This window comes from Podarcis gaigeae (genome assembly GCF_964106915.1).
Source record: "Podarcis gaigeae genome assembly, chromosome: 2".
Taxonomy (NCBI): Eukaryota; Metazoa; Chordata; class Lepidosauria; order Squamata; family Lacertidae; genus Podarcis; species Podarcis gaigeae.
This window is the reverse complement of record NC_139679.1, coordinates 74,830,661-74,842,922: the sequence shown is the minus strand read 5'-3', so window position 1 is coordinate 74,842,922 and position 12,262 is coordinate 74,830,661. Positions and strand designations below refer to the sequence as shown.

Genomic DNA, 12,262 nt, shown 5'->3' with positions numbered 1-12,262 from the left:
TTATTATTATTAATCAATACTCCAGCATTCATGCACATAGCACAGAGCTATATATTCCAAAACAAGGAATTGCACGAAATCTAAATTACTTAACATGTCTCTTTAGTTATTTGAAATATTTTTTCTGCTTTTTGACCAAAAATGCCCAAGGCAGGTTGCAACAAATGTCTATGTCTATATCTATCTACTATCTATCTATCTATCTATCTATCTATCTATCTATCTATCTATCATCTATCATCTACCTATCTCTGCCAACCTAGCAGTTCGAAAGCGCGTCAGAGTGCAAGTAGATAAATAGGCACTGCTCTGGCGGGAAGGTAAACGGCGTTTCCGTGCGCTGCTCTGGTTCGCCAGAAGCAGCTTAGTCATGCTGGCCACATGACCCGGAAGCTGTATGCCGGCTCCCTTGGCCAATAAAGCGAGATGAGCGCCGCAACCCCAGAGTTGGTCATGACTGGACCTAGTGGTCAGGGGTCCCTTTACCTTTACCTATCTATCTATCTGCCACCTTTCCTTGTCAAACTCCTGGGTCTTTCAGGGATGTGGCAGGCAGAAACTCAACAGATGATGCATGGAGCTTGAAAGAAATGGATATCTTCACCTGTTGAGCTTGCAAACCCTGAGGATATTTCTTATATTTCCTTGATGACGTGATGCAAAGAAATCCAAATCTGTTAGCTCTAATGCAGTAAAGGTTGCTGAAAACAAGCTGTTACGACCGAGGCCCGAGTTTCTCCAGAACATTCATGACCAACAGCTGGAATAGTTTGCTCTCGGTCATTATTTTACACTGTCATTATTTCCCTTGTGGTCTGAAGCCGTTCTCCAAGCCGTTATGGATCTATATCTTACAGATTAATGGTGTGCTTTTATTCTTCAGAAACCACCGCCAAACAAACAAACTCCTGCCTCACAGGAATGCTGTGCAGTGACACTTGTCCTTCTCCGCTGCACTGACTAGAAGGGGAGGGGAGCGGCTTCTGGCTCTGCAAAAAACGACACAGTACGATGCACTCACTGTGCAGCAAAGCAGAGCCGTAGGCCACTGTGCTGTCATGAAAACAGTTGAGTTGGAATTCAGGTCCTGCAAAACTTCTGGGAGAAGGAGAAGCTTCAAAGCTATGAGAGAGTGGCTTGGATTTTCAGGCTCAAGCTTCTGCACCTTCTTTATTGTGTCCAAGATCTTCTCAATGACCTCAGCTGAAAGGCTGGCTGCCCCTGATTTAGAGAAGGCAAACACTCTCCTGTGTGTACCACGCAAACCACTTGGGCTATGTTGGCCAAAGGGGTCATATACTAGTGGACAGTGGACGGCGGTTGAGCCGATACATTCTCCACAGAGAAGAGGCCCACCTACAAAATATGTCAAACAGGACATTGAGTCCAGCAAGCTAGAAATTCAATAATCATTGTGGCTGGTGATCCTGGGCACCAAAATAAATCCGGTACTGAGGACATGCTGTTGTCCCCCTCTTTAAAATACTTGTGGAGATCTTGATGAAGAATGAAATCAAGGAAGCTGTGGCAGTCCATCCCCTTTCTCCACCTGAGGCGAAACAGCAATATGCTGCCATTACCACTTTTGCTGTGAGGTGGAATGCCTCCACTCTTGCCAAATTTGGGGAGAGAGGGGGCATTCCACAAGGCCTTGGCACTTGTCTTCTCTGCCCCGTGGGTGAGGAAGATGAGCTGCAACACTTCATGCTTGTAATGCCCTGCTCTTGCCTCACCACTCGGTGAGAGGGTGGATATGGGCCATGTCAGGGCATCTTCAATGAAAGGCCTCTCTTCTCCCCAATAGCCATGGAGGAATCTGAAGAAGCACCTCTGGTGAGAATCGATGGCCAGGCACATGTGGAGACAGGCTCTCCTCCAGGTCCCTGTTGGCAAGCCTTAAAGGTCAAGCTCAGCATTTTCAAATGGGCCCAGAACCACACCAGTCACCAGTGGTGTCAGCAAAGCAGTGGTGAAATATATATATATTTTAATTCCCAGCACAGCTTGTTGTCTAGCAGCCATGGTCTAAACTAGCGGTGGGGAACCTGTAGACATAGTTAGGCCTGGCACACCTCCCCAATTTCCCCCATGAGGCTGTTTTGGCCAAGCCACACCCACCTGGCCTACACCAAATGTCATATAGGATGTCAGGTGGAGGGCGGGGGTTTGCAGCACTGGCAACCAGAAAATCACTATCAATACAAGCACTGACAATTAGCTGGTCATCAGTGTCTGAAATGTGTTGAGCCTTTGCCCATGCAATTTGATCTCAAACCACGCAGGCCAAGGAAAGCAGATTACCTGACATCATTGTGATGTTGGGTGATTGATAGGAGGATGGTGCTGTCCATCAGTCTAAGTTGGCCCATGGAAGATGAGGGAGGTAAGGATCTGGCTTATGGGCTGCAACCAGTTCCCTGCCATTGTTCTAACTTAACTGCAGTTTCTGAACTGCACTTCCTGAGAGATAGCTCCATGTAAAATATTGCAGTCGTCTCACCAGAAGGTTACCAGAGAAAGCTATTGACCAAGGCGAGGCCTGATATACCACAAGTTAGATATCAGGCATGATGTTAGGTTACGTAATAAACTCAGGTAATTAGTAGGGAATTTGTGAGATGATGCTAACATACTAACGACAAAATGTAAAAGCCGGAAGGAATTTTGCGGAAATGTCTAATATGTAATGTTAGTGTGGAAGATCACAGAATTTAAGCAGAAGTGGTTGCGTGGGGTAAAAGCTTCCAGTATATTATTAGGAGGGAGAATGACAAGCACCTATTACAGTCTGAACTCAAACTAGAGCAGACAAAGCAGTACGGTTACGGTTACTATGGATGCTATAGCTCATGTAAAAGGCAGCAGAAGGGAGGCTTCACTAATAAGGTTGTTGCAGATCCGTTCCTGTAAGAGCTGCAAGGCAGGCTACACAATTCTACAACTGATGTAGATCACAGTGATGTACAAGCAGATGTTGTGCAGGGAGAAAGCTAATCTGCTGCCTTTGTGCCTGGCCTAAGAGCCCTTCCGAAAGAGGAAAAACTGAAGAGCAAGTCAAATAATCTACCAGCAGTGAAAATGTGCACCCAGAGCTGCGGATGGTGCTGCTGCAGTCTGCGACTCAAACTCTCCACTTGGTCCAGATGCTCTGCAGTAATGCTCGTTATCTTCAAAGGGGAGAAATCCTCACTAATGAGGTTGTTAAAAATACAGACTACAAAAGAGGCAGGCTAGAGGAAAAAGCCCTGCCATCTGATAGGCTCTTCGGAGTTGAGAACCAGAACACACTTCACAGCTCTGGATGTGTCAAAACCTTGCTGCATAATTAACATGCACAAATAAATTTTAAGCAGAAAATTACATTCCATAGCGGCAAGAAGGCACCCGAGATGGCAAATTGCCCTTCAAGGACTCCCCACCAGCAGTGTCAAGGGCATTTGACCTAAAGCCTTGTGTTTAACTGTATACGCTGTGGGGAAGGGGAACAATCTTCCACACCTGCCAGGCTTGATTTTAGAATTATTAGCATGATGTTATAATTTCATAACCCCTTGCAGAACGGGGCTTTTGCAAGACTCAGTGCAAAACTCCGGGCCATTTAAGACCTCTACAATAACGCAGCCATCTCTCTCTTGCTAATGGACTGTTGTTTATTTAACAGCTATGATCGTAATTATGGTAGATTGCCTCTGTAACAGCTGGGGGGTGGGACTAAGTAGCTCTTTTGTTCAAATGTTAAAAAAGATCTGTAAAAGTAATGCTAGTTACCCATTAGACTTTAGTGAGAACAATTTATCTCTTGTCACCAACTTGTCCTTAGAGCCATAGCATGAGACTCTTTTTTATATATATAAATATTTATTAAGATTTTTATAAAAGAAAAGCATAAATAACAGACAACATTGCTTATATCATAGACAAAATTTCATAACTTGTTTGGACTTCCTCACGTCTCCTGCTCCCACTTACATTGTTAAAAAGTTTTTTCAAGCAAATTATCATCTTGTTTACAATCTTATATCCACTCGTTTAAATATAATCTAATAGTTCTCCCAAAGGGTTTGTCTTTTCCTTAATCTCACTTATCATCTAATTCCAATCTAGTTTAGTGGTGGCCAATTATTTATGATCAAGCATCCTTCTTAACATTCAATCAAATTACAATATTTTTGTAAATAAGTTTTAAATTTCTTCCAATCTTCTTCCATCCTTTCTTCTCCCAGGTCTCGGATTCTGCCGGTCATCTCTGCCAGTTGCATATAGTCTATCAGCTGCATCTGCCATTCTTCCAGTGTGGGTAGATCTTGAGTCTTCCAATTCTTGGCAATGAGTATCCTTGCTGCTGTTGTTGCATACATAAAAAATGTTCGGTCCTTCTTTAACACCCTCTGGCCGACAATACCCAGGAGGAAGGCCTCTGGTTTCTTAGTGAAGGTATACTTAAATACCTTTTTCAACTCATTATATATCATTTCCCAGAAGGCCTTCACTTTAGGGCAAGTCCACCAGAGGTGAAAGAATGTTCCTTCATTTTCTTTACATTTCCAACATTTATTATCAGACGAATGGTGTATTTTGGCAAGTTTAACTGGGGTCATGTACCATCTGTATATCATTTTCATTACATTTTCCTTCAAAGCATTACATGCAGTGAAGTTCAGCCCAGTGGTCCACAACCTTTCCCAGTCCTCAAACATAATGTTGTGCCCAATATCCTGTGCCCACTTTATCATAGCAGATTTAACCATTTCGTCTTGTGTGCATAGCATGAGACTCTTAATCTCAGGGTCAGCAGTTTGTGCCCCATGTTGGGTGAAAGATTCCTGCATTGCGGGGGATTTGGACTAGATGATCCTTGTGTTCCCTTCCAGCTCTACAGTTCGAGGATTCCATGATTATCCAAGGGAAAGCACAGATCACGTAAATCCACTTCCATACTGCATTAGGCTACAATTATCCCCACATGTTCCAATAGGTGTTTGTGTGCCTACAAATTTGGAAGCAAAACAAAGCTACCCAACATATAAGGGAGTGGTTTCTACATACTGGGGGACTCCCTTAGGTAAGGACAGATTTAACTAACCAGTCCCAGCAGTGGAAGTCCACACAAGGACTTTCACTCATGCAGTGGGGCTCCCCCCACTCATCCCCATATGCCCCCCTTCAGATCTGCTCTGGAGGGTCAAGAGACAGCCCCCAGAAGAGCCCCCAGGGGGAGGAGAAGGCAGATCACTTCCCTCAGGCAAGCAGAAGTGCTTGTGTGGCTGGTGATCAGCTTTGTGCTTTAGCATATGCGTCGCCGGGGTGCAAAGATCCGCCCAGTGCCGCCATATTTAGTTTAGCCCCCAAATTAACTTTGGCATTCGTCGTAAAATGAAGAAAAAATGCAGCTCACGGAATTCATAGTGTGTGTGTGCTCTAGGTGCGTTTTTGCGGAAATGTGAAACTAAAAATGCGTGCTGAAACGCATGTGTAGAAGAGCCCTAAGTACTAAGTAGTTAGTCAAAGAAAATGCCAACAATTAGTGAAAATAAACATTTTTAAAAAAGATTTCTCTAAATGAATTTGAACTGTAAGTGATGAAATTCAAACGCAATTTCCAATGTTTTGCTCGGGGTCAGTGGCACCATTGACACGACTGATCTCAGCAGCTTGCATGCAGCTAGCAGGAAGGTGCGACATCAGTCGTGTCAAAGGTGCCGCTGACTCACCCCACTGCCACATAGCAGCTCAATACAATACGTAACATGCCCCTGGGTAAAGATGGCCCTGGTGCAAGGGGTTCCCTTTCCTTTTTGCTAAAGGTTTTGGATGGCCAGAGATGAGATTGCATGGAGTTTTCCACAATATCTCAGTGGTGTGGATGGGGCTGGCTTGAGAGGATGGACAGGCTCTAGCCACCTTGCAGAACCTCAGGGTTGGCCAGGCTTGTCAGAAGATATTGTAAGCTAGGCTGCCCAAGGTGTCTCTGGTTTGCATTGTCGTTTCGCTGCCTGGTCCTGGACTTGGTTGGCCCACCAAGTGCTGTGTTGAACCAGCTGCCCAAAATATTTATTACCCCAGAATGCCTCTGGACCCAGAAAGATGGTGGGGGAATGAAAATGCCAGATGGGCAGAGCTTTGGAGGGTGCCCTGCCTTGTTCCGTTACACACCATGGCTGACCACAGCCACCCCCCAGAACCTGCCATTCATTCACTGGCATCGTTTGTGGGCCCACCCAGACTGCAGCACCCCAGATGCCCACCACAAAGTCTGACCCTAACAGTGCAACTGCGTCTGGCCATGGGTGTGAAAGAGAAAACAACACTGAGCCAGGTGCGCCCACAGCCATACAGGAAGGGGGGAAAGGATGGTTGTTGTGTCATCAGTTGGCAGGTGCAGTTGCTTGCTTGTATGAACATCCCTCGCCTAAGCTCAGCCTTCTCTGCCAATTAAAAAAAACTGGCTCCAGAAGGAAAACTTCCTCCTGTTTCCATGGTGCATGCACACACAGAAGTGACATTTCTCTAGCCCAGCCAGTTAAGCAATGACAAATCCTATCTGACAGACTCATTCTTAACTAGTGAGAATTAGAGCAGGGGAGTGTCGGCGTGTTCATTATGACATCAGAGTTTACAACCCAGATCGATGTTGCGATTCTAAGAGAGCTTCAGTTGCTAGAAGCAGATCATCATTTCCCCTCGAGACATGGGCTTTCCCTGAAAGAGATGATTGCTTTCTGCAAAAAATGTTGCGTAAGTTGAGTGCCGTGTGCCAATCTTCCTTTGCAAAGTGTCTTAAAGGTAAAGGTACCCCTCCCCGTACGGGCCAGTCTTGACAGACTCTAGGGTTGTGCGCTCATCTCACTCTAGAGGCCGGGAGCCAGCGCCGTCCGCAGACACTTCCGGGTCACGTGGCCAGCGTGACGAAGCTGCTCTGGCGAGCCAGAGCCGCACACAGAAACGCCGTTTACCTTCCCGCTAGTAAGCGGTCCCTATTTATCCACTTGCACCCGGGGGTGCCTTCGAACTGCTAGGTTGGCAGGCGCTGGGATCGAGCAACGGGAGCACACCCCGCCGCGGGGATTCGAACCGCCGACCATGCGATCGGCAAGTCCTAGGCGCTGAGGCTTAACCCACAGCGCCACCGGCGTCCCCGCAAATTGTCCTACGCTACACAAAATACTATGATCAGAAACTGAGTCCTTTGTTGGACTGCCATCCTCATGTCTCCAATGGTATCAGTGGGAGCTTTCTTCCCCAATCCAAACAACAGCTGGGGCAGTTGGCCGTGTTTTAGTTATGATAGTGGAGGAGAGGAGGGTGAAACCAGGGGTGGCCTGTTCAATTTAACCACTTGAGCTGAAACCGGACTTGCCGTGCCACCACCCTGCTGGTGCCACACCACACCAGCCTTCCTTATTTGCTTTGTGCGGTGGTGCCCACAAAGCACCAGCAACAGTGCCAGCTTTGAATGACGCTTCTCTGTTGGTGAGGGTGGGGAGCCTGGGCAAGGGCGAGCTTTGCACACTGTGAAGTAGGCGCATTCAGATACATCAGTAACCCACACAATCTCTGGAATTAGGATGGAACAAGGGAACAGTTAGCTTCTGGAACATGCCTGAACCGCACATCTATTTTTAGGAAGTAAGCACTGGTTTTCATAAAAAGCAAGATGTAGTGTAGTCAGTTGCTGCACCACCCTCTTGCTCATTAATCAAGCGCTGGCCTTTTGCACCCAACAAATGCAAAATTACATAAATGGAAGGGCAGCCGTTGGTAAAGAGCTTGAATGCTCTTGTAGCATAAGGCTCAGCAGTCCTACAGACTCTTTTGATGCTTCTCTATGCTTATATTTCTTTCTTTTTTCTTTATTCTGGCCATCTTTTCATAAGGCACGCAAAAAATCAACGTCGCCACCGCCAACGTCACCACCACCCTCAATGCCAGAAACTTCGAAAAAGGAAGTTAAGGTACATGCCAGACTTTCTATACAGGCATTTTTGCCTTCCTAGAGGCATCTGGGGGGCCACTGGGAGAACAAGGTGCTGGACTACATGGGCCATTGGCTTGTTCCAGCAGAGCTCTTCTTACGTTCTCAAGCACTTTTCCTTCACTGCCACCATTCCTGCTTCCAGGTAGGTTGTTTTTTTTAGTGAGAACTATAAGGTTGTGGCCTAGCTGTTAGACACAGGTGGGAAAAGACCATTTTCAACATCCAGTTTGCATCTTTTCAGTTTTGTGTCTTGTTTGGCTGACGGAAACTATTAAAAGTCTGACACAATATGACTGATTCTTGTATGAGAGAGAAAACTAACAGGGAAAGGGATTTGTGCCTCGGCCCCTTTCTGCTTATGTTGTAGTGACAACTGAGTCATTGTTTCCTACTTTTAGGCTGCTATTACCATCCAGAAATGGTGGCGTGGTACTCTAGTCCGCCGTAGCCTGCAACACGCCATCGTCTGTGCATGGTTGGTCCAGAAATGGTGGCGCATGATTTCCTTCCGGAGACGAGAAGAGAAAAGGGCAATGGCATTATCGACGTACATTTGGTCTGAGAAGGCTTCCGTCCTCTTGCAATCAATGTTTAAGATGTGGCTTATGAGAACACGGTACAAGAAGTATCAAAGGGCAGCCCAGATCATCCAAAGTAACTGGCGGCACCACAGCTTCCGGAAATCCTCCAGCTCCTATTCTCTTAGCAACCTGAATCAGGATGGCATAGATTTGAACATTGAGATTGTTGTTGAGTAAAGAGTCTCTGTAGAGAAGGTAGAAGAGACTGCTTTCAAACTCAGACTCCAGGGAGTGAAATAAATGCATGCTTTGTCATACAGTTGTACGGCTGCTGTCTGTTTACTGTGGGTGGACGATTGCCATGGATTTGACTGAAAGCAAAGGCTGATCACACTCTAGGATTTGAGAAAATGAACGCTGATGTTCATTAATAGTCCAGGATGGGCAAGGGGTGTCTCTCGATGGGACCCTATTGTTAGATGATTAATTATTAGATTATTTATTAGAGTCTCTGGCATGAGTAAGCCACCAGTGTTTGTAGCTTGTGTATGTGTGTCAGCAGTCTGAGGCAGGTAAACACAGACAGGCACAGCAGATAGGTACAGAGAGTGAGCCATGAGCTAAAGGCTGGAAGCATCTTGGAAGCACAGTGCTTCTTTCTAGAGATCTGATGTCAGGTAGCATGAGGGTATGGTACTATGGTGTGCATTTTTGTGTTTTTATATTGTAAACCAACCTTGTGCTCCTTGGCTGAAGGGTGGTATAGGAATTTAGTAAATAATCCTAGAATCAAAGAATTGTAGAATTGGAAGGGACCCTGAGGGTCATCTCATTCAACCCCCTGCACTGCAGGAATCTCAACTGAAGCATCCATGACAGATGACCATCCAACCTCTGCTTAAAAACCTTCAGGGAAGGAGAGTTCACCACCTCCTGAGGGAATCCGTTCCACTGTTGAATGGCTCTTGCTGTCACAACAAAGTTCTTCCTGATGTTTAGTCAGAATCTCTTTTATTGTAACTTGATAGTTACAAGAATAATAAAAATAGTTTACAATGCATAAATAGCTTCTCACAGACATGGAGTCATTTCCAATGTAATGTTTGGCTTCCGCTGGACAGCTCTTGGGATGTTTCTTCTGGGCAAAATGTGTAAAAGAGTTTAAATGGTTCATTCGCATGCAGCACACCCCTAGGCAATCGATGAATTGAGAAGTTCTAGTGTTCATTGTGTAGTCGTCACTCAGAATACTGCATGGATGAACCATTCTGACATGATATTTTCACGTGAAAACATCTAGGAACATTGGAAGCTACCTTATACCAGGTCAGAAAAATTGCCCAGTTTGCTCATCAAGAGACTGGAACTGGCTTTCTAGGCTCTCAGAATCTCTCCTACTCAATCGTTTTTAACTGGAGGTACTGAGAACTGAAATTTGGGATAGCCTGCATGAAAACATGTGCTCTGCCATGAAACTATGGACCCTCCACTAAACTAACATCCCTGTGAACCTGTGCCCCCACCCTCTAACCTGCTGTTATTGGACTACATATCCCATCATCCCTGGCCTTTGGTCATGCTGACCAGGGCTATTGGGAGTTGGCATCCAGCAACATCTAGGGGGCTTGATGTTCCTCAGGGCAGCCATTTTAGGAATTATATAGAAGCTGTGCCGCAGAGGCAACACTTTACTACAAAGCTGTCTGCTTGTCCTCCTTTGACCCCAAATTGCGATCCTTTTGCTGTGCTGACTACTGTTCCTTAGATAATTATGACAATGCGAAAGGATGGGTAGTTTGGGGGTCAGTTTGTTAGTTTAATTAGTTCTATCATGACATGAGGCAAGCAAAAGAAGATACCACAAGAAAGTCTCTCTCTCTCTTTCTCTCTCTCTCTCTCTCTCTCTCTCTCTCTCTCTCTGTGTGTGTGTGTATGCACACCACACCAGGGACTATCAGAGCAGGGCCAGGAGGGCCTGAAGCTCAAAGGAGGCCTCAAATTCAGCAAATTCAGCATTTGTTAAGTTCTGCAACTTGTTTTTATGCACATCGGACCGAAATGCAACATTCACAGTTTAGAACATTTAAGCAAGTAAGAATCGTGATTTGGCAAAATGCTTTTAAAATTTTGTTTAACTGATACAGATAAAGTTATATTAAAGAGTTTTAAATGGTAATGACTCAGCAGAAGGCCTCCTCCCCCCCCCCCCAGTATTATGACTGTGAAGTATTATGACCCACATTCCTCTGTGGCAGGAAGTTTGTGCTGGATCATTCTGTGAGCCAAAGTGGTAGCTTGGAGTCAGAGGCAGGCCCTTCTGCCATCTGTTTTCCTTTTATTTTTGGAGAATGTTTGGTTGCAAACAACAACAACAAAAACACAGTGAAGAACTGAGGGCGTTCACCACATTTTGTTGCCTGGAAGGCCTTTTGAAGAGGAGGAGAATGGGAAGCTCTCCTTTCCCCCTTCCCTCATTGCCTAGAATTCCTTCACTGCTACCTACCTAGGCAATTATAATTCCACCATTTCCGCAAGTGTGTCTAGGCGACATTATTCGCTCATTGTCATTTTACAAAAAAGGTTATGGTCATTTTGAACCTTAAAACAGGAAAAACCTTGGATCTACCTATCCAAAATTTGGTAGGGTTAATCTCTTGGCTGGCTATTATGTACCTATGTGGGGGGAAACTCAGAAATTTACAGCTGTTCTGGTTTCCGGGCAGAAGTCAATGAGAGGACTGTAGCTTTGGTTTTCCTAATATTGTGAAGGTCTCCCAAACCAATCTGAGGTGAATGTAGCCCCAATCAAAAGCACTAGAACAAGTTCTGAAGTCAAGTGGATGAGGGGAGAGTTCATGTAGCTCTAGTGCTTCTCGTCCGCATCCCCAAAAAGGTCTTATAATAGTCAAAGTTCTGAAGGATAAATGGATAGGATGGATTGAATGAGAATACAGCTATATATAAAATGCAAAACTTACCACTCTAGCCAAAACTGGGAGGAGAGAAGAGTGATACTGTATAAGCAACTATTCTAACTAGACTAGTAGTGTAAGTAACTAAGACACAGGAGAGGCAACAAACTTTTTTTTTTTTTAATGAAGAAGGGACAGGAATGGATTGTGAAGGATGGAAAAGAGTTGAGAGGGCTTTGCCCATGGAGGGCTCCTTGAAAAAAGAGGGTGGAAACAGTTGACTGCCTATGGGTGGGCTTTTTCAAAATGGGTGGTGAGTGGGAGAGAAGAAGCATTGGGACTTATTCACCTCCTGTTTGCTTTGCTGGTCTTGCAGAGCAAACAACAGGCACATAATCTCCCCACTGAGGAGTGATTGGAAAACAGGACAGAGAGTGGAAAAAACAAGGGGATTGACTGGTGTGTTGTTGTGTTTACTGTGTTTGTTTTGCTACCTGCCATCTACATCAAACAAGTATGAAGCTTTTGAGTGTGTGTGCATGTGTTGGAGAGGAGGAAGAAGCATGGGAACTACTGTGCTTGCTTTGCTGCCTACCAGCCATGTGGAGCACTTGGCAGACTTCTTGAATGTGTGTGTGTGGTGGCAAGCTTTTTAAAAAAATATATATGGGAGTGTAGGAGGGAGAGAAGCAACTGCTTGAGATGGGCCTCAGCTGAATGTTGGGTGAGGATAAGGGAGGATATGGCAACTCTTCCCTGTTCCTGCTGCATGCCCCATAGCAGGAATTGTTCCAAAGTTGTTGTTCTTTTGGGGTGGGATGCCAAATACAGAGGCATCTTTTTCCTGCTGTCTG

The 12,262-nt window shown here is 45.3% G+C and overlaps 2 protein-coding genes across 2 annotated transcripts in view; one reads left to right on the top strand and one right to left on the bottom strand.

Annotated features, from left to right (window-relative positions):
- GRM2 (glutamate metabotropic receptor 2) overlaps window positions 1-12,262 on the bottom strand; it is a 79,774-nt gene that overhangs the window by 17,744 nt on the left and 49,768 nt on the right. The window lies entirely within an intron of this gene.
- On the top strand, window positions 6,587-8,815 carry IQCF6 (IQ motif containing F6). Its single transcript, XM_083726707.1, has 3 exons — window positions 6,587-6,735; window positions 7,875-7,952; window positions 8,374-8,815. Exons 1-3 carry the CDS (start codon window positions 6,601-6,603, stop codon window positions 8,731-8,733), a joined length of 573 nt encoding a protein of 190 aa, XP_083582833.1. The 5' UTR covers window positions 6,587-6,600; the 3' UTR covers window positions 8,734-8,815.